Source organism: Mastigoproctus giganteus, chromosome 6, assembly GCF_048544385.1.
Source record: "Mastigoproctus giganteus isolate SK-2022 chromosome 6, ASM4854438v1, whole genome shotgun sequence".
NCBI lineage: Eukaryota > Metazoa > Arthropoda > Arachnida > Uropygi > Thelyphonidae > Mastigoproctus > Mastigoproctus giganteus.
The window spans coordinates 126,587,553-126,613,583 of NC_143580.1; the positions used below are offsets into that span (position 1 = coordinate 126,587,553).

The 26,031-nt window shown below is 36.6% G+C and overlaps 1 protein-coding gene across 2 annotated transcripts in view; it reads right to left on the reverse strand.

Annotated features, from left to right (window-relative positions):
* Nucleotides 1-26,031, reverse strand: part of Dhc64C (dynein heavy chain, cytoplasmic) — a 1,460,071-nt gene that overhangs the window by 715,208 nt on the left and 718,832 nt on the right. For both annotated transcript variants that reach the window (XM_090376486.1, XM_090376487.1), the window contains exons 49-51: nt 25,376-25,541; nt 25,089-25,252; nt 20,427-20,613 (exon numbers count right to left, since the gene is read on the reverse strand). In XM_090376486.1, the coding sequence (XP_090232612.1) occupies nt 20,427-20,613; nt 25,089-25,252; nt 25,376-25,541 (517 nt within the window). The remainder of the gene's footprint in view (nt 1-20,426; nt 20,614-25,088; nt 25,253-25,375; nt 25,542-26,031) is intronic.

Genomic DNA, 26,031 nt, shown 5'->3' on the forward strand with positions numbered 1-26,031 from the left:
AGACTTCTATATAAACAGGAGTAATGTGGCACTAAAGAATGGATAAAGGGATGGATAAATGGGAGAAGACATTTGGTTATCAATGGGCACTGCTCTTCGTGGACTAATGTTATTAGTGGAGTTCCCAAGGTTTTAGTGCTGTGCCCATCGTTGGTTTCAATATTTATTAATGGTACTGATAAAGGTAAATCAGGCTTAATGTCTATATTTGCAGACAATACAAAGGTTGAAAGGGTGGTTAATGACAGTAATCAAGGTAAGCTACTGTAACAAGATCTACAAAATTAATAGAACAAAATATATTTCATGAATATTTTATTGTGAACAGTGTCGCTGAAGGTGAATATTTGATATAATAGGTATCCTGGCATACAACTTCCAAGTATTCAATAGAAATTGATCTACCACCTTACAGAGATGCACATTACATAAATTATTCATGCCTAGAAAAAAAAAAAGCACCGGTTGCGACCACATCACTTCATTCCAGTTTTTCTTTTACTTGTTCAGTGGGATAGCAATATCTCTGGTACTCAGGATGGCAGGTCATCATCATTTAGATGTTCTTTGAGGTGGTGGACCATTGAATGACTTGAAGTCGGGTAGTCGCAGGTGGAGGTGGCATGATGGCTTACTGTGTCATGCAGTATGGTCTTGGCACTATGGAAGCAGTTCCAGGAAATAGGAACTATTACAAGAAGAGCTGGCCAAGGTAGCTTGATGGCTACGTCAACTAGAAAAGACCACTATCTGGCCTTAACAGAAAGACTGAACCCCATAATGTCCTGTCATCAACTGTGTCTAATAATTGGTGCAGCCACAAATTAAAACATTTCCAACCGGACCTCCTACACAAGGAAGTCTGCAATTTGTATCCCATTAACCCCAAACTGCAGAGCTCATTGAAACTGGTACCATGAACACGTGACTTGGAGCCCTGACAGATGACCATTCTGTTCTGTTCTCTGAAGAGTCCCATTTTAGCCTACAAAAAGATTCTAGGCATTATTTCATCTGGAGACAACAAGGAATGTGGCACCATTCCTCCAACATCAGAGTGAAGGTCATTTATGGTGGAGGAAGTGTTCTCGTGTTGGGTAGAATAATGATCAATCATATTTCTGATAGGGGTACCAAGAACTATTTAAATTTTTTTTTTTTTTTTTTTAATACACAAGTCATTTTTATATGTAATCCAATCTCTCATAGAACAGATCAAAACTTCAGCTACTTGAAATCTTTCCCCCAAAAGGTATTCTGTTTTGGAAAGAGAAATAAGTCACTAGAAAGCATGAGAAATAGGGGATGTAGGGTCCATTAAGGAATTTTCATTGAAAATACTATCAGTGATGGTATTTTCAGCGAAAATATCTGAAATATCTATACATCCAATACTAATGATGAAAGTATTCAAGCACATGCAATTGCTCTTTGCTATCTAATCTCAACAACCTTTAAAAAGTTCAACCATCAAGACCAAGGGAAAAGGCAGCAATATGCAGGTCCTCAGTTTCTGTAATAATTCTTATGCAGTATTTTCATTAATGTATAATATTATTGCATGCACAGGTTTTCACTGCCCTTACTAAACAAGTCACAGGTTCATTCTTGATGTGCTTTATAAAATTTTAAAAATGACTACACTTTCTTCCTGTTACTTTGTTTGCTACCACATTGGATTTTCATGTTTTCGCTGTGCTTTCAACCCGCTGCCCAGTAATTACTGGACTAAGATAGACAACCTTTGAAGCAGAAAGTTCCTGACCTGGAGAATGACAATGTTATCCCTCTTATGAGTAAGTTAGAAAATTTTGCTGCTTTTCAGAACTTCACAGCTGAAGTCTTTGTTAAAAGGTTGGCACTTAGATTAACATTGTTGTATTAATGATAGCTTTATACTGTTTAGAACAAATTGAAAAACTGGATCTATTTTAAATTTGAATTGTCCTTTATTATGTCCCATGAGTTGGGTCTTATGACTTAGAAGATTAAAAGTTTTTCGTCCAGAATTACAGATCTCTTAGCCGAGATTCAATTTGTCACAATCAGCTTGGAGTTAAATATGCATAATGATTCATCAGACACTATGCTCTTCCAGTGCCCATATTGATCTGTTTTACTTGGAATACATCATTCTGAACTGTTACTTCAAAGGAAAGTTTCCTTGGATATTTTCTGTTTCATCGTTTTCAGAAGAGCCTAAAAGACTGTCGACACGGTATTTGGAGCTGAGAGTAGAAAAGGCGAAGTGATCCTGTTGAAGAGATAGGATAATGAAACTTGGTACTAGCTTTGTTTCTTGGCATGTTGTCCTCACTGCCTTACTGAACTACAGTATAATATAAATTCTATATTATCCTGAACAGGAATAAGTTCAGGAGAACAGATTTTGAGAATAAGTGGAGAAATACCATCAGGACCTGCAGCTTTCTTATATCAAGATTCACCAAAATCCTTCTGAATCCTTTTGATGGAAGACCACAGGAGGCATTGAATAGAGCATGTTGGGAATGGTGGGAGATGTTTAACCAAGATCATTAATATACGAGTTGAAATAAAAATGGGATGCTATCAGGTCAGCTTCATCCTTGGCTGAAGTGACAACAGAACCATCTTGTTTAAAAAGGAGGTGGGAGCAGAGATGGGCAAAAGTTGCGGCCAACAGCTTTGGCAAGAGACCAGAATGCTCGGCTACCACTGGGGGCAAGAAGGAAGTTTTCTACTCTTAGCCTGTTCAAAATCTAGTTTGGACTGATTAACAACTGTTTTACAATTGCTGTAAGCTTTAGTGCAGGCAGAAAATGAAACTGAAGAATTATAAAAAAAGCCAATTACGATATGCAACATTCTTCTCATGATTCCCCCCCCCCCCCCACAAGACCAGAACATAAGCTACCTACATCAGTGGTAGAGGCTGACAGTTTGGGGAAATTCAAAGGTCAGCTGGATAATTACCTACGGGAGGAGGGAAATGCATAGGTTGTCTGGGGTAGAAGTAACCCCAGAGAAACGTACCAACTGTGTGGTACTACACTTAAGGTGGTAGAAAATGAAAGACTTGGGAGTAATGGGGCAACAGATATGAAGTTTCTGAGCAATGTAGACAGGCTGCCAGAGCAGGTCATGGAGTGTTGTCAATGATATACAGGAATTTTGCTAGCAGGGAAAAGGGGATGATTGTCCCTCTGTATAATGCCTTGGGTACTGCATGCAGGTCTGGAGGCCTCATTTTAGGAAGGATGTAGATTTCCTTGAGCGTGTACAGACAAGGGCAACAAGACTGGTGAGGGGAATGAACGGATTCTCTTACAAGGAGAGGCTTATATTCTGCAAATTGCAGCGGCTGGAGACTAGGCACCTGCGAGGTGATCTGATTGAGGTGTATAAGGCCTTGAGTGGGTTGAGCATGCTGAATTCTGATGAGATTCTTCCACTTTTTCAGATTACGAACCTAAGGGGGCATAAATTGAAATTGAGGAAGGACAGATGCAGAATAGATGTGCGGAAACTTGCCTTTAACCAGCAGATGGTTAATTGCTGGAACTAACTTCCATCTGTCATTGTGGAAGTTGATAGGTTAAATAAATTTAAGGAGGAACTGAATAAACATTTAGAGGGGATTGTTTTGTAATTTTTTTTTTTTTTTTTGGCTGATGCTGCATAAGCTCATAATACTTGCTTTCTTGCATCACATGCCACTGCTGCTACTACTACTACTATTTCCTTTTCTCTTATTAATTTTTATTTTTTAAAATTTTTTCTTATTATTACTTTATTTTTTTTTTGTTATTTTATTTTATTCAATTATTAATTTTTATTTATTTTTTGTTATTTTATTTTATTATTATTTTTTATTTATTTATTTTATTTTTTGGCTGGTGCACCATCAGCCATTTGGCCATTGCTAATACTAATATATAGAAAAGGTCGTCCAAGCACTACAGGGGCACAACCAACTCCAACGCCCATTCTGCAATGGGGAACAGCACGTTCATGGACAAAAAGTGAAGTACTCGAGGAGACCATAATTACCAACACCCCGATAATAGAAAACATGCAAGACCACCCTCTAACATATGTGACACCAATGGGACAGTCACACATAGATGTGATCATTGCAACCCCACTACAGCCCAGAGCATCACAGACTGGAAGGTTCACACCGTCCGGTTCACAAGTGACCACAACTCAATAACATAAAGCATAGCACAATCACCACAAGCAAGGAGAGATCTAGGAGACTTCACAAGATACAGACACAAACAGGCAGATTGGTTCACTTTTGAATTGTACATTAAAATCAGCTCTACAGAAGAATTAACCACCATCAAGGAACTACCTACTATGGAACAAACAAACAAACAAAGTACAATAAATTATCCCTCTGACATGCAATTCCCAAAAAGAAAAGGAGGACATATCATGAACCCTAGTAGACCCTGACCCTCAATCTTAAAAAGCAAACGAATTCCACAAGGAAGGATTACCAAAAGGCAACACATATGGGAACAGACCTCTGGATGAAAGACAAGAGGGAAAAAAAAAAAAAAAAAAATACCACCATGAAATTTACAAATATAAAAAGAAACCATGGGAATACATTGTAAACATCATTCCATTAAGTTCCCGTTTTCAGACGACCATTCCCTGGACTGAAGTCCATCCATGGTTAATGTCATGAAAATGGTAATTTTTGCTAGTCTAATTTAAAATATTTTATTATTCAAAATAATATAACACAACTCAACACAAATTAATTAAACTTTAAATCGGCCACTTGGCCTCCCATAAGAAAGATTAATCTTGATTAATCCATTTATCTTAATTATGGGAGTTCCCGTCCCTGCCGCGAGGAGGCGGGCCTCTACTATCTTCCCGTATCCTTCGAGTAAATACCATAACTACAAATTTATTAAAATACAAGAAGAGACACTTATTCGTAAACATGATCCACAGACCACCTCTCTCCAGACTTCCAAGAGACATCTCTAATTCATGCCTCAAATCAGCATATATTATGCATTCAAACATAATATGCAATGATGTCTCTGGACTACCACAATGACAAAGTCCACTGTCCACCAGCCCCAACTGATTTTAGCCTCAAGGCGAGTCCATGTCCAGTCAATAGAAACATCGAGTTCAATCCAAACTGTAGCCATGGTTTCTTCTTCATATCCACAATTTCTACACTCAGAAAGAACTCATAGGTCTGTCGTCCTTTATCGGACATATCCCAATTTTCCTGCCATTTAATTAAAATTTCTTTCATAATCCTTTTCTTTTCCAATTTTACATCTAATTTTGAATAAGTCCTTGTATTATCAGGACAAGATGTTATACCTAAATATGTTCTATTTATATTTCTTTTTGTTAGAAACAGCAGACCCGCCAGCAAAACCATTGACTGAACAGGGACCCTGCCCGAGACCACCTGCAAGGCCTCTGAGGAGACAGTTCGACACGCTCGAGTTATTCCTAATAATGCGAATCTTTGAGCTTGGATCAAATGTTTTTGAATGATTACGATTGGTATCCTGTGCACCCAAGCCCCAGAGGCGTACGTTATGATTGGAAGGAACAAACATTCATATAATAGATTTATGGCTCTACCCTTTATCCCCCATTCAGTACACACCAACCTCCGGAGCTTAGCATACAATGTCCGAATTTTTTCTTTTAAATACTTAACATGTTCGGTAAAATACAACCGTTCTTCTATTTTGAGTCCAAGATATTTAGTTACTCTCACGTAACGAACTGCATCACCCAGAAGCCTCACAGTAGGAGCCCGATTCATACTCAGTTTTCCTTTTAATAACATTTGGACAGTCTTTTCATTAGATATTAACAACTTATGTTTTTTGGACCAGTCTAACTTACTTAAAGCCTCATCAGCCTTACTTTCAACTTGTGATCTGGCATTTCCAGAGACAATCATAACCAAATCATCTGCATAGGCAATACTTTCCACATCTGATATTTCCTCATTCAAAAATTCATCGAATACCATGTTCCAAGCAAAAGGGCCTATCACCGAGCCTTGAGGACAACCTCGATATATTTTCCTGCTCACTTCACTAAATCTTGTTTTAACAACAACTTGTCGTTCACTAAAATAATTCATAAACACAGAATATATTTTATTGGAACAATCTGTTCTACTAATCCTATTAAGGACGCTCCCCCACCATAACCTGTCGAAGGCACCTTTAAAATCAACAAAAATACCCAGCGCATATCTCTTCCCACAGCTCTCCACAATCTGGACCAATTTATAGGCCACATCTTCAGTCGAAAGACCTTTCTTGAAACCATATTGTTTAGTAGATGCTAGGCCTTTATTATTATAATTAATCATCAATCGGTTTACACATAACCGTTCATAGATTTTTGCCATTACTGAAAGGAGAGCAATAGGACGATATGAACTGGTCTCATTTAACATTTTATCCATATTTTTGATTAATAATGTAACTTGTGCCCTTCTCCAGCACGACGGGAAAGCTCCCTCATCTAAACATTTATTAAACATTACTCTATAAACTTCAGGAAATTTTTCATAAGTTCTTTTTATTACAACAACTTCAATTTTATCCAGGCCCGGTGATTTGCCATCCCTTGCAAGGGACACGGCATTCCCAACCTCCTCATTTGTAAAAGGTTCTTCTAATGTAAGGGAATTATACCTTCTATTTGCTTCAGCAATCTGCCTATGCAAATCATTTTCTTCTTCTAAGTCATCCGGAAAGAGGTCATCCAGGATCCGGTCTACAGACCTTTCCCATGTCAAAGTCTCATCTTCCGCTACTCCTATAGAACAGGAAACATCTAAATTGTGCCGTTTATTATTAATTAATTTAAAAATAGAATTCCACGGATCCTTAGATCCTTGCTCACATACATAGTTTCTCCATTTCTCAATCTTAGTTTTGTTAATGGCATGAACGTAGTCACGTCTGAGAACTCTATACTGATCTTTTACGATTTCACACATTTCAATATCACCAGATCTCCTAAGTCTTTGAAATTGGCGCCTTTTCTTAAACACTATTTTCCTTTTCTGAGTTAACTCCATTGTCCACCAGAACACAGGCCTATTTACACCCTTCCTTTTCTTCAAACACCTATTACAACACTTTTGTAACATTTCAGTTAAATTTTTAACCATTTCTTCCGATGATAATTGAGTCCAGTCCACCTGTATAACATTCTGTTCAAATTCAGTGTCAAATCTGGTCCATGTCGCTCTATTTATCTTAAATCTATCTATATCATAACATATTCTCACATTATCAATACTTTCAATAACAAAAGAAATGCCATTGTGGTCACTAGTAGTTAAGTTCTCGATCACCTTCCAATCCTTAATTTTATGCACGACCGAATAAGTCGCCATAGTCAAATCAATAAATGACTGTCCATGCGTTGACGAATAGGTAGGTCCATGCCCTGAAACATTAACCACCTCTAACCCAGAGGCAGCAATTAACTCCTCTAGTATCTGACCCCTATCATTAGAGACATTACTACCCCATAGGGGAGAGTTAGCATTGGAGTCAATGGACACCACCACGCCACAAGAACCCAACACTCTGTATAACTTTTCTAAATAACTTATATATGGCTCTATTTCTTCAGATGGTGGGCAATACACTGTTACAAAATAAAACCTACCAATATTACATATCACTTCACAGCATAAATACTTCTCACTACACATAGATTTTATTCTAGTCACTACATACTCTTTATTTCTAACTATAATTGCTGTTGTAGGTCTATTACCTTCATAAACAATTCTATATCCGACAGGATATCCCCTCACCTGTCCATCCACAGAGTAAGGCTCCTGCAGCAAGGTGATGTCCACGTCCTCCATTTCCATTGCTTTATGCAACTGGGCGGCGACTGCCTTGGAACGTTGTGCATTAAGTTGCAAAATTTTAATATTTCTATCCATAATTAATCTTCTTTTTAAAGTTGTCAGTCGCCTTAATATATTCTGGACATTCCCTGCTCACCGCAACATGTACAGCCTTCACTCCCTTCTTAAAACAATTTCCACAAGTAGGCTCATTACTTCGGTCTGCACAATCTCTAAATGTATGACCTGACTTTGCACAGTGTCCACAAAGCATTTCTCTCTTACAATACTTTGCGACATGGCCAAACATAAGACATTTAAAACATTGAACAACAGCAAAAACTTCTTTAAATTTACAGGAGGACCACCGTATAAATAGATGTGTTCTATCACTTAATCTTTCCCACAATTCATTATTCACCTGGAGTATCCAGTTATTTAACAGTCTTTTTATTTTTATTGACCATTAATATCTCTACACACTCTTTAAATTTCTTTTCAGTTAAACTTTCTTTGAAATTTCCTGGCCAAATTTGACTCAAAAGTTCTTCTCTTTCAATGTCCAATTCAACATCAAATATGACAATCCTCGGATAGATCGGCTTCGGCACAGTAGACTTTAATCCAAGTTCTTGCAATTTGGAACACATCTTGATTTTCATAAGGTCATCTGTTGTATCTGCTTCTATAAGCACCCCACAGTCTCTAATAGGTCATATTTCTGACCTTAACCGTCGCTAACATAGGTCTTACCTCTTTTAATATATCAACTTTTACCTCATCACTAGTTTTATTTTATTTTATTTTTTTTTGATTTGGTAGTTGTTGGCGCATCGGCTTCTGTGGCCATATTGCACCTCCCAAGGTTTTTGCAGTACTTTGATCCAAGCCCGAGGCGGTAATCGAACCCGCGACCTTTGGGTTGCCGGGCAGGTACTTTACCCACTCGGCTAGCCCGGTCGGCCCACTAGTTTTATGTCTACTCGAGGTGGCTTTTACGATCATAACTTTCGGAACACTAACTCTTTCTTCCACTTTCTCTGACACTACAGATGAATAACTTTCATGACAATCCACTTTCTTCTTCAACTTTTCCTTTAGTAACACATTCTCAACATGTACTTGATGCGCCTTCTTTTCAACAATATCCCAAATGTCCAATATTGTTTTTATCGCTATCATTGGTACATTACTATCTGTGTCCCAAAGAAACTCTTTAAGCCGTTCTCTAGCCTTGAAAATATAATCAAAGTTTTCATCAGCGTTATCTTTATTTATATTCTCCTTTTTCTTGGTCTTTTCCCTATCGCTTAAGCCACCACAATCTGAGGTCATTTCCCCTTGCTTCCTCTTCTTTTTCTTAGATTCCTTTTGAGTATGTGAAGTACTTGGAAGAGACATCGACCTAGTCTTAATTGGTGTCCACTGCAAAGTTTTGCCCGAAAAAATATTATCTCCAGTTGATTCTTGTACCTGTGCTACAATTTCTTCCAACACTAACCCCACAGGTTCATCATCAGTGACCCCGTCCATAACCATCAACGATTCCTTATCAGTTATATCATCTTCATCACTAGATGAAGACATTGTATACATAAAAACAGTTATTTACAATTAAAAGTTGAACCTCAAAATGAGGAACAATTAAATATTTACAATACGTACACAATATTGTAAATGAGCAAAGAGCTTCAGATCCAGACCGAACTTAATGGAAATTAAAACACGCGAAAATCTATCCACGTGATAAAAACTCCACCACCCAAGTTAAACGGGTGGGGACCCAGGAGTAACTATAGTTAGCTTTAACAAGGCAACTCAACTCAACTCAACTGGTTATCTTTGCAATCCGAAACTTCGGAATGCTCAACTCAATTCGATTTTAATTTATCAATTCCAATGGCACAGAAATGCTCAACTTTAACTATAAAGCAATCCGAAAGGGCACGGAAATGCTCCAAGGACCTCAAGAGGAGAAAAAAAAAAAAAAATTGAAACTGCCTCCTTGAGTCAAGATAAACAAGAAGCCTCGTCCCCTAGTCAGGCTCAGCTTAGCCAGGCAGGGGATTTACCCCTACCTGCCCGCCCCGGACCACGAGGAGGTGTGAGCCTAGACACTGGCAATCAGCTTTGGGCAACGGAAGCAGGAACTCCTGTGTATCACACAGAATATTCAGCACTTGCTAATCAGCAAGTAAAATATATAGCTTTCCGAACTTTAGGCCCAGCGTAACCCCCGGGGCCATTGTAAACATCAGAAGAAATCAAGAACCCTGGAGCTAATTTACAAGCAAAATTTAAAAAAAATTCACCCCGAAGATCTCCATTCAACAATACCCGGGGCCATCAACACGGAAACCACCACTTAGACTGACATCATCAATAGCATACTAGACACTATTTTCTCATCATGACCCAGACAGCTCAGAAAGCAATAGACAAAACTAGAAGGAGAATCCAACACATCACACATGAAGATGAGCCAACAGAACCAACCATCATTTTAGAGGAGGTTGATGAAGCCGTAAAACCTACCAAATTAGGCAAATGCCCAGGAGAGGACCTCATAGAGGTGGTGGTCATGCAACAGGCATGGAAAACAGCAACTCAGTTAATACTGACTATCTCACATCTGCTTGGGAGAGTCAGCATTTTCACACAGTTCAAAAGGGTCATGGAGAAAATCCTGCTCAAGAATCCTGCCAAACCTACAAGAGATACGACGTCATACTTCCCTATTACCTGTTCTAGGGAAATTATCCCCACTAATGAGTAAAGAAACCTACCATCAAACAACCAATTTGGATTCAACAGAGCTAAAAGTGCAGAAGATGCAATAAGAAAATTGGTAGACACAAAGACAATCACTGAATAGAAATACCTCCTTGGCCTCTTTGTGGACTTCAAAGGGGAATTTGACACCCTACAGTGGCAGAGCACACCGGAGAGGCTCAGATTGACCAACTCTATTTACAAAATTATGATCAGTTACTTTTCAGAGAGGCACCTCACAGTAAAATCAAGTCACCAATCAGTAACAAGAGAGAGAGAGAGAGAGAGAGAGAGAGAGAGAGAGAGAGGTCGCAAAGGAAGACCACAGGAGTCCATCCTTGGGCTCCCTGTGTTGGAATATAGCATGCAGCATATGGCTTCACAAAGAATATCAAGGAACCACTACCACTGCTTATGTAGATGATATTGCCATCCTTATCTCTGCCAACTCCATTACTAAGACTTTCTTGATAATGACGAACTCCACCATACATGACCACAATCCCAATCAAAACATGCTGGCCAAGAGGCCTTCCCCCAGCAGCATCATTTGCTAACTTCCAGGTGGAGGAAGAAATACAACCTGCTGACCCCTGGATCTTGACAAAGACTTGATGGCCAGGGAGCCCTTCCTCCTTGGTGGATCCTGGGCTAACTTCTGTACGGAGATAGGAACTAGATGCTGAGCCCTTCTAGGTTGGGATTAAGCTGACCACAGCTGGGGGTGGGATTTTCCAACTGCTGACCTTGGCTGTGCCCAGCTCAGGGTGCCCCAAGCCAGGTGCAACCAAGGTCAGGGTCATTAATTGGGTTTCATATAGTTCTTGTGCTGCAGTGCTTTAAATGTTTGTTATTTGGGCATGTGTCCAAATATTGTAAGAGGTAGGCAGGCTGACCATTCAAATAAACATTAAGACTGTCTGGAATATAAGAGAAATTAAGAATTACATAAAGCGACAGAATAATGGATAATATGAAAGAATGAGAGAATAGGGTGAAAATTTTATAGGTTAATGGAAAGTGTGCATGATGTGGCTTTACAACTGGTTAAAGTTATTGAAGAGAGAGATGCACACCTCCAATTCGGGAGCCATGCATCGGTAAATGTTGGAGTCACTGGATTTCCTCTAGCTTATAAGGTTGCTCAAGCTGGACCCAAAACTGTGATGATAGTAAGAAATGATTTGGTTGTAGCCCAGTATCTGAATTATGTAGGGTGCATATGATTTGTGCAGAAATAATGAGTCACATAGGAAAATTTGTGATTAGTACTTATTGCCAATTTTGTGACGAATAGGATGCTTATTTAGATTATATAGAGTGGGTGTATATTGGACTAGGATCTAGTCAGGCAATATTTTCAAAGGACATGAATGCAATTCTGTTATATAGGGAAGTTCTTCAACACATATGAGAGGTGAAATATGTTGGAAGAAATGATTAATGTAAATAGGCTGATAATAATAAATGAACGAGCTCAATTGCCAAAGTTTTCAGCTGTAACTGAAAGTAACATATCGATGTGACCATTGTTACACAAGCAATCGTAAGAAGTATTCAGAATTGGCAGGTACAAGATGAATGGACAACAAACAATCACAGTTGTATCAACTACTGGATAGTGAGTGGACAAATGTGGAGTGCATTCTATGAAAAGAGATAAATTTCAGAGATTGGTAAGAAAAGAAATGACCATCCGAAGGCTGCCAGGGGTGCACTGCATACGGGTGCCAACATTCAATGGGCACCTGCAAATCTGAAATTTATATACACATATGAAGAAAATTTTAATTTTGTCATTTTTTTAAATATGAAAATGTTACTGAACTTTTGTTGCATAATGCTTGTCTACTCTAAAATTTACTCTATAAATTAACCCTTCAATACTCATGCAAGGGCCAGGTGGACTCCAGTTTTTGATGTGAAACAACCTTGGGGGCACCTGACAAGTAAATTGAAATCATGTAAAAATCAATATGGGAATCCTATAGTGATGAAACTTTTTACTAGACATGTTGGACAGATAACTTGCGGAGCTGAGACATGATAATATTCGTAAAATAGGACAATTCGTAAAATAGGACAAGAGGATCATTTTGAATTTAAAATCAATGATGTAAATTTAATTCAAGTAAAAATAGAGTAATAATTGGAAATATTATAGGAATATTAAAATTTAGAAATATTATATTTAAGTAGGAAATTCTCTTTCCTGAGATTTTTTCAGGATAAACTGCATCCACGTAAGATAAAATTAGAATAGTATTGAAAGACCTGTCTAGAGATAAATAAACCTTGCAAGAGAATGAAAGAATAAAACAAAGCTTTGACCCTAAATCCATGCAGGGTGAAAAACTGGAAGTATAATGGGAGATGAATTCCCAAAGCTTGATGGGGGGGCTTTTCATTTATACCATCTTCAAAGGAGAAGCAAACATGTAAACCTGTTTGGACTTTTATTACAACCACAGCAGTAAAAAAAAAATAAATAAATAAATAAATAAAATAAAAAAGTAATTAAGAAAATAATGTAATAAATAACAAACCAAATCTCACTCCTAACCTTTCAAAAGAGGAGTTTCACTGCATCGAAAAATTAGCCACGAATAAAAACATCATTCAAAAGGCAATAATGGCTACTCAATAGTATTAATAAACAAACCTTACAAACCTCCTACAAGATACAAATACATACCAGAAACTAGAAAAAAATCCTATTCCCACCATCAGATCAAAAATCAAAAAAGACTTAAAAAGATTATGCTCCGAAGAAAAGATTACAAGCCATTTACATTCAGACCTCTTAGCCCATACAACACGTTCGCCCTACATTTTTGGTGTCATTAAGTTACATAAACCTGATACACCATTAAGGCCCATAATACGTTTCAAAAATACGTCACCAGCAAACTAGACAAAATTTGTAGTTGACTTACAAAAACTACATATGAATTATTCCAAATATTGCATAAAAAATACAGAACACTTATTTTCGTCAGTCAAAAATAAAATTAGAACCTGATGACAAATTATATTCCCTCGATATAAAATCACTATATACAAATGTACACCCTCAAAAAGCAATGAAAGCTACTCGGGATTTGTTATGCAATGATCCCACACTAAAACAGAACAAAATTAGAAATCACTGATAAAACAAACTTACTAAACATACTGTTATCTGCCAATTATTTCACCAACGAAAGAGTTTTTTACCAACAAGTATTTGGGGTACCAACAGGCAGTTCCATAAGTGGACATCTCTCTGAATTTAACTTCTGGAAATAGAGAACCACATCATTTCCAAGTATTCTTCCCCGTCCCTTAAATTTTATGGAAGGTACATAAAATTGTCTGCTTATAGGCAAACCAGATACAGGCCGACCACTAATCCAGCCACTAGTAATCCGGTTCCACCGCTAATTTGGACATAATTTCTGAGAACGTAATTTCAAATTTCCCGGGTCAGTGAACTGACCCGGGAAATTTGACCTGACCTGCCGCTACTGTTTTGGTGGCGTTGGTTGCCGCATCAGCTGTTGGCACGAACTTGTAAACACTGGCGAGCCATTCCACACTTGTTTTTCTACATTTATTATTATAACCTGCTCACATTTAGCCCCAGCCATGGTTCCAATGCATAAAGGATGTTGTTGTTGATGTTTCAAGTGCAATGGCTACTTAGGCCATATTGCACTCATGAAAGTGGTTCATATTGCCCATGTTTTTTTGATTTAGAAGCAGTTAAAAAAGGTTATACAATCCTATTCATTTTAGGAAGGAGAAGAATTCTGTGAGATTTGATTTTTCGCCCATGATAAAACGACAAAGCGACAAAGGTTCCTTTAAACTTGCAAAAGAACTGAATGACTAGTTGAGAATTATTATACAGAACACATTCCAGAAGTATGTGTTTGACTGTGAGTGGTGTATGACAGTGATTACACTGAGGAGGGTCATTTCCTGACAAAAGGAACAGATGGGTTAAATGAGTATGGCCCATTCTGGCTGTGGTAGGAATTATTTCTTTTTGTCTGTTTGTAATGAGGCTAAAAGCCCATAATTTTGGTACAGGTTTAATTTGAAGTAGTTTATTATGAATTTGAGCTTGCCATTGAAGAGTCCATCGACCTTTACATATACTTAGTATATTCATTTTATAATGTGTGAAAGGTACTAGGGAATTTGTTGGGGATGAGATGGATGGATTTTTGGCAGCATCATCTGCAATTTCATTTCCTGGTATTCCATTATGGCCTGGGATCTAGCAAAAGATAACCTTTTGCTGATGCTCTCTGACATGTATCAACTGTGATCTGATGAGCTTTAATAATGGGTGAGTAGGTGGGGAATAGTTTTGCATGGCTAATAAGGAACTTTGCGAGTGTGTATATTATGCTCTTTTGAATTAACATAAGAAAAATATTTTCTAAAGCAAGTTTTATGGCATATAATTCAGTTGTGTAACTACTACACTCTGTTGGGAGAGTTAGAGAAATGGCAGTATCAGGGAGTACCACAGCTGCACCCAATCCACTCTCAGACTTTGATCCATCTGTATATATTTTAGTGAAGTCTGGATAATATTCAGTATGCTCAATGTGTAGCTGTTGGATGTTAATGTCTAATAGAGTGTTCTCCCCACTGATGGAAATAATTGTCACAAGATGGCATGATGACATACCACAGAGGGTCGGGATCTATAGGATCTTGCAAGATTTTATCGAGGTGTATATCCCAATCTTCTACTATTTGCTTTAGCCTAATACTAGCAGGCCGAACTGTCTGTGGTTTGTTTCTATAAAAGGTCAAACTGCAGATCATAAAGTATCGACCAATTAGGATGGGTCACCTGGCTTTGGATCTTGGTTGCATAGTTCAACAGCAACATCTTTCTCCTGATATTTAGAGGAGTTTTGTGGGCTTCAACATACAAAATTTGCACTGGAGATGTTCTGAATGCACCTAGTGCTGTTCTAAGAGATGAGTGTTGAATAGGGTTGAGGCAAGAAAGAGCACTCTCCCTAGCAGAATCGAAGACAGGCGCACCATAGTCCAGGCGTGATCTGATTATGGATCTGTATAAATGAAGCAAGCTGTAACAATCTGCTCCCCATGTTGTGGCTGATAAGAATGTGTATGTTCAGTTTTTTTTGACAAGTAATCCAGAGATGTTCAATGTGCTTTTGGAAGTTTAACATACTGTCAAAAAATAATCCTAGTAGTCAAATGTTATAAACTATGGGAAGAGGATGGTTATTCAAGTGGAGCTCGGGATTGTGAATGGATATTGCATCTAGTACAGAAGTGAATGGCAACAGATTTCTGGCTGGATAACCTATAACCATTTTGTGTCATCCATGTCAGTATGCAATTGATTGGTATTTGTAGTTGGCGTTCAATGTAGTGTATGTTTTGAGAATGACAGGAGATTATGAGATAGTATACGAAAAGGCACTGAGAACAGACCCATGTGCAATTCTTTCTTCTTGCATAGAAAGAATTGCACTTCTTTTTTTCCTTAACCTGTTCCTTCTTATGACTGTATGTGATGTGAAATTATACTCTATCAATTCAGAAGCTATACAATTTGATCAGTTATGTTTGCTATGCAATCACAGAAATGAATTTGTGTAAACACAAAAAGTAAAAAATGTAATATGTGAAGCTCAAATATTTTGTTGACGGTAACTGTGAGAGAGAAAACAGTGGTAAACATTAGAAAATTTCAAAGGAGTTTTATTTTTCCAGATAACTGTAAACTGATGAAAAATCTTTAAAAGTAATAGCTAACTTGGAAGGAGAGTAAATAACGCAGTGGGTCCGTTCACTTAATTTAAAAGTCTGGATGCTAGAGTCAACTGAATGCCATGAAGTTTTCACATCTTAGAGAGAGGTCAAACACAAGAGTGATATTTGAAATATCACAAAGTTCACAGAAAGTATACAGGGATCACAGATAGTTATTTATTTTATTATTTATTATTATTATTTATTATTATTTTTTTTTTTTCAGTTTTAAGTAAAAACGTTTTGTATTGACTCAGGGAAAACGTGTGATAACTATTTTGAGATAAACCAGTTTAATTGTTCTTAATTTCAATGCCCAAGAAAACCAAGAGAAAATGAATAAACTGAGAAAGAGAAAAATTCCAATGAATTTCAAACTTAAAGGACTCATTTAATTTTTTTCCCCCAATAATTCTGACCAATCTGTTTTATTTATCCCAATAAATTAGGATAAATAAAACAGAGCTATAATGCTCAATGAGTTCTATATTTATAACAATATACAGAAAAAAGAGGAATTTACCTCATGCTTTTTTGTAGAATGCTTCACTACAACACCCTCCTAAATTCAATCAGACGTAAAATTATTACTCAATAGCTTCCTTCCCTCACAGACATATGAATGGTCTGACATATCCGTGATCGATAGTCAAGATCACCCGACCCAACCACCACACATAACCCAGAGAGTCAAGAAGACATCTTGTCTAATATAAAATTCATTAAAACCACTAAAAGGATCACAGCATATTAAATTTTTAAATTAGATAAAATAATTCAACCCAATTTTGAATAATTTCTTTTCCTCCGGAAGGAAGAGAAACATCTGACTGAATTTAGGAGAGTGTTATAGTGAAGCAGTCTACAAAAAAGTATTGAGGTAAATTCCTCTATTTCTGTATACTACCAATAAATACACTGTTACACTGAAATTATTATTTTTGTTAACAGCATTGCATTCGAAAAACTTCTACCAGTCTCCTGGCCAAATGCACAAATCCTCTTTCCAATCCTTGAGGTGTAGTGTAGTTGACGACTGGCAGAAATTCCAATAGATGATTTACTTGTGACTAAATCTTCCATATTGTGTTGATAAGTTCCTGAAAGTTGGGTTGAGAGCTAAAGCTGGATTTCCCGATACTTGACTGTTGAGGACATTCAATGAGGATAAATCTGACTGATAGCTTGGATTGTCAGAAATAACACTGATGAGAGTTCTCTCCCATAAGGAAAATATGGATGAGTTGGATGGGAACGACTGACGCAGTCTTGCAAGAACCTCTTCTCACCTGCTTCTCCTAAAACTAGATGTCCATAACTATTTTTTTTTTTTTTTTACTTTGCGGGAATTTATTGGTTGGCATATGCCACGGTTAAGACCAGTGATTCGTACATGCCATTTAAGGCACTTTTGGGTAAAATGTAGATTCAGTGTTGAGATGCTAAGCAGTATGATTGCACATTCATTCACTAGGAAGCTGATATGACAAGGGATCCAGCAGAAGGTGACCATCTGTTTGAATGTTTGATAGTGAAATTGTAGATCAGATCTGTTTCAGGATGTGATGAGAGGGAGAAAAGTAGACTGAATGACAGTGACTACAGGAAGCATCAGTACACACTAAATCTTGTTTGAAATGGTGATTGTTTATATTAATTTAATTAATAATAATTTTAAATAAATCTTTATTGCCAAATGATGACACTTTCCTTCACGGCCAGTAGTAGAGGGCTTTATAGTTAATTATTAAAAATCCTGATTACAAAAACAAATGCAAAAATTAAAAAATAAATAGTAATATCAATGCAACAAGGTTGCTGTTTAAAATAAAAAATATATATATTAAAAAAATTATAAAAAAAATATATATAGATGTCAGCACCGCTATTATGTAACTCATTTCTAGGTATGAAAAATCTGGCATCTGTCAGCAGCTCCAAGCTGGTTACATGAGTTACTGAATGTCACTGAAAAAAATTAGAATATATTCTTAGCTTAAAATTATCCAAGAAAGATTTATCCAACATCAATATGATGTTTTAGATGAAGAAACAGAAAGAAACAATTCTTAATTTCTTAAGACAGCACCTTAACAGAATGGATATAATGGGAAAATATGAATATGATTTTAAATGAGTTTCACTTTTAATTTATAAATGAACTGTACTACTCATAGTATCTTATCCCTTTCAGAACATGTGGGTCTAAATATGACATAGCCAAACTTCTCCCATCTTTCATAGGCATGTTATGTACATTTCAAGGCTGTGAAAATCCTATTCATTATGAAGATTAATTCTTTCCAAGCTTTGAAAATGGTAATTCAGTCAAACTTGCTTACAACAAGCATCAAGGGACCGACAAAATTTTCACATTATAACCATTACTCACTAATATCAGTGGCGACTGAAATGGACCTCCTACTTGTTTTTAATTCTCAATAACTATAAAAAGATAGATTCAAAAAAACAAAAGGACTATTACAGTGAAGAAAACTAATAATAGTATATACCTACATATCATTTGTATTAATATTCTTGTATTTGGTTTTTAAATCGATCCAGCCAACCTTTGTTACATACAAAATCATAGTGTCCAAATTGTTTAGCAAAGTTTTCTGCCTGATCCTTCAAGATTGGACCATTTATCGAAAATCCAGCACTTCTTTGTGTAAGGAACCATTGAAGCAATGCTTCATTGACGTTTGTAGGCACACACTTTCTAAACTTTTTTTTTCTTCCCCTGGTTATATTCTTTTCCAGTGTCGATAGGTAAGTGTGTTTATTCTTCCACAATGTCGATACTGTTGAAGAGGACAAAGAAATGTTTTAACCATGTTCTAACTCACAAATAAATTTGATTTTTTTCCAAATCGAAAGACACTTTCTTTTCCTAGTAGACAAGTTTCCAAAGGAAGGGTTCGTTTCTAACTGATTTTATTTTAAAATGATAGTAAAGTGATCTGCATGCTAAGTTCTTAGAAGTCCTGAAGTGCATACAAAGTTCTTAGAAGTGCCAAAATAAATTTATGGTTCAGTGAATAAAAGACAATCTGTAAATAGGGTAATGCTACAAGAGGAATGGCAATGCACTATTGCATAGCCCCTGTCCCCGGAAGACAAGGTCATAATCTGACTGCTAATCCGATGCAGGTGGTCATAAAAGTTAAGTTGCCCCTATCATTTTTGTCTAAACATTGCATTTTTTCAACCATCCAAGCAATTAAGAATGTTTGCATAGTTACCAAAATTTGTAACGAGCATACTACATGGATGTGCAGTATGCTCGTTACAACAGCGAGTGATTGTATGGGAATACACAAATTAAAATCATTATGGCTTTTTTGTTCATTACAGCTGTGATCTCATCATTTCCAAGTTCGACTGCTTTTCCATAACTATCCCAATTAAGAAACAGTGAAATGAAAATCTTATTTGTCTGTGCTCAATTCATCAGTAGTAGGCTTCTACTGGATTTGCTGGAATATATGCTAGCCCATGCTTACAGAAATTTAAATAGTTTGGCCTGATATTCCCATGAAATGAGAAAAATTGTTTGCCCGTATCAAACTAGCCTTTAGAAGAGGATTACTACTAAGTGAGTACTAGGTGCATTTTTTTTTAATTTTTTTTTTTTAAACAAATTGCAGTTCAACACTTGAAATTTTATCTTTACCACGTCAGTACTGTTGGCATTTTCTAAAAAAAAAAAAAAAAAAAGAGTTAAAATTAAATGAAGTAAAATAAAAATAATAATTGGGTGTGTTTTTGTAACACACGCAATTATTATTTCAACACTGAGAGTTGTATTTATAAAATTTAAAAAATTACTATGAAAATTATAAATATACTACTTCCTAACCAATATAAAAAAAACAAAAAACATTCAATAACAGCCACAAACTAGAGGTACCTGAATGCATAGAGCTAGACTTATGACTAAATTATTTGCATTTTCTTATGACTAATTAAGAGTTAAGATCACAGCAAAAGTCACCTTTAACCTGGCTTTCACATAATCTCTTAATTCTTCCCTATCAACAGGAACATAATCTTTCGATAACCAGTTGCTGTAGAGAATTGGTCTACCCAGTGCAGTCTCCTTGCATATGTTAGGGAAATGCTTTAAAGCCACACTATCTATATTTTCATCTGTCCACTGCCTCTCTTCCTCTTCCACTAATCTACAAGAGATAATTATTCAAATATCACATTCATTTACTCAGATGAAAGGAACAGAAGGTATAAAAACCTTTATGAAAATTTTCAAAGATTCATATATTAAATCCACATAGCCAAAACAAATTGAGAAAACAAAATTGCATATAAAAAAAATTAAAAACCAGAGGGAGAAAAGCAAATTTACTAAGCTATTTTCCATATACATATACACACACACACATATATATATATATATATATTGATTATATATATATATATATATATATATATATATATAATCAATCACTTCCACAGTTTTGCCTGATGCAAAAATTAGCATAGATAAGAGTGAACTCTGGTATTGAGTTGGGAAGCTTAGAGCTTAATGGGTCCCCATTTTAATACCTTCAAGAGCATCTACCTGACTCTCCAAACTCTCATAACCACCCATCAGAATGATGAGTTGGCACCTAATTTCCTGACATTCTCTGCACCTAGCACACACAAATACATCCTCCTTGGCTAGATAATGTCCAGTTCCAGAAAGTTCTGCAACATTTTGCAAGTTGCACATGTGATCCAATGGAGAATAGACCCCCCCCCCTCGGTTCTCCCCTGAGTCACAGCACTCCTAATACTCTGTGCCAGTTGCTTTGCTGCTGGTCTGGGGCATGATATTGGAATTAATAAATTTAATTAATTATCAATACTACACTATCTAATAGATTCATAATTACAATGATACATTTTATGCTGTCTAGTTTTAGATCATAAGTATAGCATAGCTTAATTTTCAGCACTCACCTCATAGTAATCCACTTGGATTGATGAAACTTATAACAGGTATATAGTAGTTATAAAACCTTTAAATTCTGATTAGTAGATATTCTTAACTTAGTGTAATTAAGAATTTTAAAAAATTTAAAAATTATGAGCTTTAAAACATGTTAAAATTTGCCTAAGAAAGGAAAGTGCACATTCCATTCTATAATTGTCTTATTAAATTCATGTATTAAAAATTAAAACGAGATAAAAGCTAATAGCCGAGAACAAGCGAATTTGGAAACAGTCCTCAGTTGGCTTTGGTGGAAAGAGAAGAACACGCGAAGTATGTTATATACTGGTTAAGTACCTGAAATGCATTTCATTGCATGTGAAAGCCTTATACGTGCTAAATTCCAAATAGGAGAGAAGTTGATTGGAACTTTCATGTTTAATATGTTGAACGATGTGTGGCACTTAAACTGCTCAATGACGAAAGCCTCATTTTGAAGAATTTTATATTTTATAACTAGAATTCAGTTTAACTACTTTAATAGCCGAATCAATGCGTGGGTTATGATCACAAGATTGAACATGTGTTAATTCTGTACCCAATAAATTAGATTTGAAGCTATTAAAGTGGTAGTAGGCATGTGTGTTAGAAATTTTGAAGTCCCAAATTTAGCTGTTGTACTACCAATGTAACATGCTTGACAATCTGATTGACATCTAATCAAAAATATATAATGTTATTATATACGTTGTATACTCATATGTTGTCCTATATGAATTTAATTTAGAACCTAATTTCTAAATATTAACTTGATATCTGTATTCTTAAAAATCTGTTGAAGCCATCTAGCATATTGTTGATGGTATGGAAGGGCAATATGAGGTCTCTGTATCTTATTCAAATGGTTAATAATGTTGTCAGGGCTACTAATACTATTATTGACTTTATTAATGGTTTCTTTTATTAGTTGTAATGGATTTTTAAGAATACAGATAAAGTTATTTGTCAGCATGGATAAGGATCTCATTATCCCTTTGTATAAGGCAATGGTCAGGCCACACCTTGAGTACTGTGTACAGGTCTGGAGGTCTCATTTTAGGAACTCAAGCAACTTTTAGAGTTGCTTGAGTGTGTACAGAGAGAGAGAGGCAACAAGATTGGCATGGGAGTCCTCTTACGAAGAAAGGCTTAAGTTCTGCAAATTGTAGCGGCTGGAGACTAGGCACCTGCGAGATGATCTGAATAAGGCCTTGAATAGGTTGAGTTCGCTGAATTCTGAAGGGATTCTTCTGCTTGCTCAGATTATGAACCTGAGTGGACAAATTCAAATTGAAGAAAGACAGTTGTAGAATAGATGTGCAGAAATTTGCCTTTAGCGAGCAGGTGGTCAATCGCTGGAACAAACTTCATCTGTAATTGTGGAAGTTGATAGGTTATATCAATTCAAGGCAGAACTGGACAAATTTTTAGAGGGAATGGATATGTGAATTTTTTTATTATTATTTTTTTTTTTCCGGGCTGATGCTACATAAGCTCATTCGCTTGCTTTCTTGCATCACATGCCTCAATTACTACTACTACTACAACATAACAGTTAACATTGCACTGGAAAGGTAATGCATTATTAATAGACTAATTATGCATTAGTGTATAATTAGTCTACTAACACCAGACACACATAAGACTAGTATTTTCCCCGCTCACTGGAAAAACTGCCAATTCCATCTTGAACATTAACAAACTGTCCCTGCCACTTTAAAATGCAATTTATTTAAGGTTCTACATGCATAGGGCCATGCTGAGCCATTTCAGTACCCGAGGCAAGAATGAAAAATTGCACCCTACTGTTAATCACGGCAACTTGGCAAATATTTAATCTTTCTTTTGGCATCCCCTTTCAGTTTTTAAACTGAGAAAGAGCCTTGTTCACCTCACCCTCAACACACACACACAGAGAGAGAGAGAGAGAGAGAGAGAGAGAGAGAGAGAGAGAGAGAGAGAGAGAGAGAGAGAGAGAGAGAGTGAGAGAACTTCATAAAACAGTCTTCTGTTAATTTCTCACAGTGCCCACGAGTTAAGTTGCTATTGTAGCTTCCATACCTTTACATATTTCAAGCATGTAAAGGTATGGAAGAATGACACATCCATCTCCATAGTAATTTTACAGGAACAGCAAAATAATAAATAAGCTTATCACCCAGGGAAGCTCTGCATGCGCGCACACAAAACAGAAGATGAACTTCAAAGAACAGTCTTATGTTAATTGCTCACAATGTCCATGAGTTAACTTGCTATTGTAGCTTACATACCTTTACATATTTCAAGCATGCTCTCACCATTTTAAATGGAAGAATAACATCTATCTCCATAGTCAATTTACAGGAACAGCAAAATAATAAATAAGCTTATCACCCAGGAGAGCACAAGAGTCATTTCTGCCTCCCCACCACTAACCACAAAGAAAGGCTTGCCTTGAAAGCCTATTCAGTATTCACTGGGAACTTCTTGGACCTGAACAGGAAGGGCTAATATCAGTGGCTATCTGGTTGGCTGTTACTTGACTGAACAGTATCCCAACTTTCCTAGGATCTCTTCATTACAGCAGTCGATGTTTTTAATGTTAGAGTCTGAGCTGTGCTGGATGAACCAGACTTATACGTGCTCTTTGGCAGTCACTTTTTGCTATCTGAAAGATTTCTAGCCAGAAGAGAGCATGGTCCTTGTAGAGCAAATGGAAAGCAGCACCTTTCCCCACTGTAGTTCCTATAAGCTGTAGGAAAAGTAGTGTGCTGTATAATCTACCATATAAATATCTAATATGTTGTTGTTTACCACAGTAACAGTGAATCTGGTAAATCAAATCCTGAACCTTTGTGTGTGTGTGTGTGTGTGTGTGTGTGTGTGTGTGTGTGTGTGTGTGTGTGTGTGTGTGTGTGTGTGTGTTGATGGAGTTTGAGGAAGCCTGGTTCATTCTCCATCCATACGCATACAGCAGCCTCCCACTTCCCATACACAACACACCTGGTTTGCTTTCTTCTGTAACTTGAAACTAGGCCAAATAGGTTTTTCTAATCTATGCAGTACCACACCCCCCATTCCTTCCATAACTACAAATTCCTTCAATGGCAAGAGGAGATGAGGGTAAATTTGAGACATTGTCTAAGCAAACAGAGGGCCACTGGCATTAGCTCTTTTGTATCAGGTCCAAGCAAATACAAAACAAGTGTTTGTATTTGATGTGAATTTATGTAAGTTTAATAATTAACCTTTGTTTACTTTCTATTCTATTCAGCCTTTCTTCTACAAACCTCAGGAAAGGAATTTGCCATACAATAAATTCATTGTAAATTCATTCATATAGGCATTCATCTTGAATGCCTATATTATTAATATCATACAAGCTGTGTGTGTCATTTGGTTTTTAAGAGCATTAGCAACTAAGGCCATATTGCTCTGGGGATAATGCGGTGGTCATTCCCTGACCTTTCCCCATCCTCCGTATTTGGTGGTCACGGGCTGGAACCGCGGTCTAATCAAGAAGCGTGTGCTACGCACTGACGCTCCTGCCCACCTGGCTACAGAGGCACCTCATACAAGCTTTTTCCAATATAAAATATCACAATTGAATCAATTCTATAATCAGTATTTACATTCATTCTCTCTCTCTCATAACATATTTCCTTGCTACTTTAAGAAAGGAAATAATGTTGCCTTTACACTTACCTATCTTGAAACAAACGTAATCCTTCATGAGCCCACAAACGAACAAGCCCTTCGACAGAAAGTGTTTCCACTGGACGTATAGCTTCACATATGCCTCTTACCCATCTTGTTAATTCTCGAGGGCTGTACACATAATGTGGTTGCATGTCTTGGGTAAATCTTTCCTTCAGTTAAAAACAAACCAATATTTTTATTACTCTCTTATATATGATAGCTGAATCACACAAATTAACAGGTAATGTGATCTCCTACTGAAACTGTTTAAAAATTTTAAAAAAGTAACTAACCTGAGACATGAGGTAAAATTCTACCATTGCAGCTGTCAAGGGCTCAGCATATGGCTTCAAGGATGGAATAAGACGCAACATTGCACGGTTGAAAGTGCCATAAATTTGTTTAAGTGATGTTTCACCTGGGTAGTCAACATATACCACTGGAACATGACGTAAAAACCTAGAAAAGATTTATGATTATAAGTAAAATAACTTAGGATGTAATAATAAAACCTGTGAAACTACGATATTTTTATAAAGCATAAGAGCAAATGAGAAAAGGGGAGCTATGTAATTAACATCTTAACATTCAATCAGCAGCTAATTGCAGAAGGCAAAGAAATGTACATAGCAACACAATGATTACATGTAACAGAAAACAGTTCTTCCTTTTTGTGAAATCTGAATCACATTCAGTTGGCAAAACAATATTTTAGCATTCTGTGTAGCAGCTGATTAGATGCGTTTTAGTTAACCGCATAAAACTTGTTTTTCTCTTTTCCAATTGTGTGTGTTTAAGTGGAAAAGCAACTAAGTGGAGACAATATATTGTACACATCAATTGCATGTATTCTGTGGTCATTTGCTGGATTAAAAAAAACACATGTGCTGCCTTGCATGCGTGAAATATTTTATTTTAAGTGAAAACATCTTTGAAAATCAAAACAGTT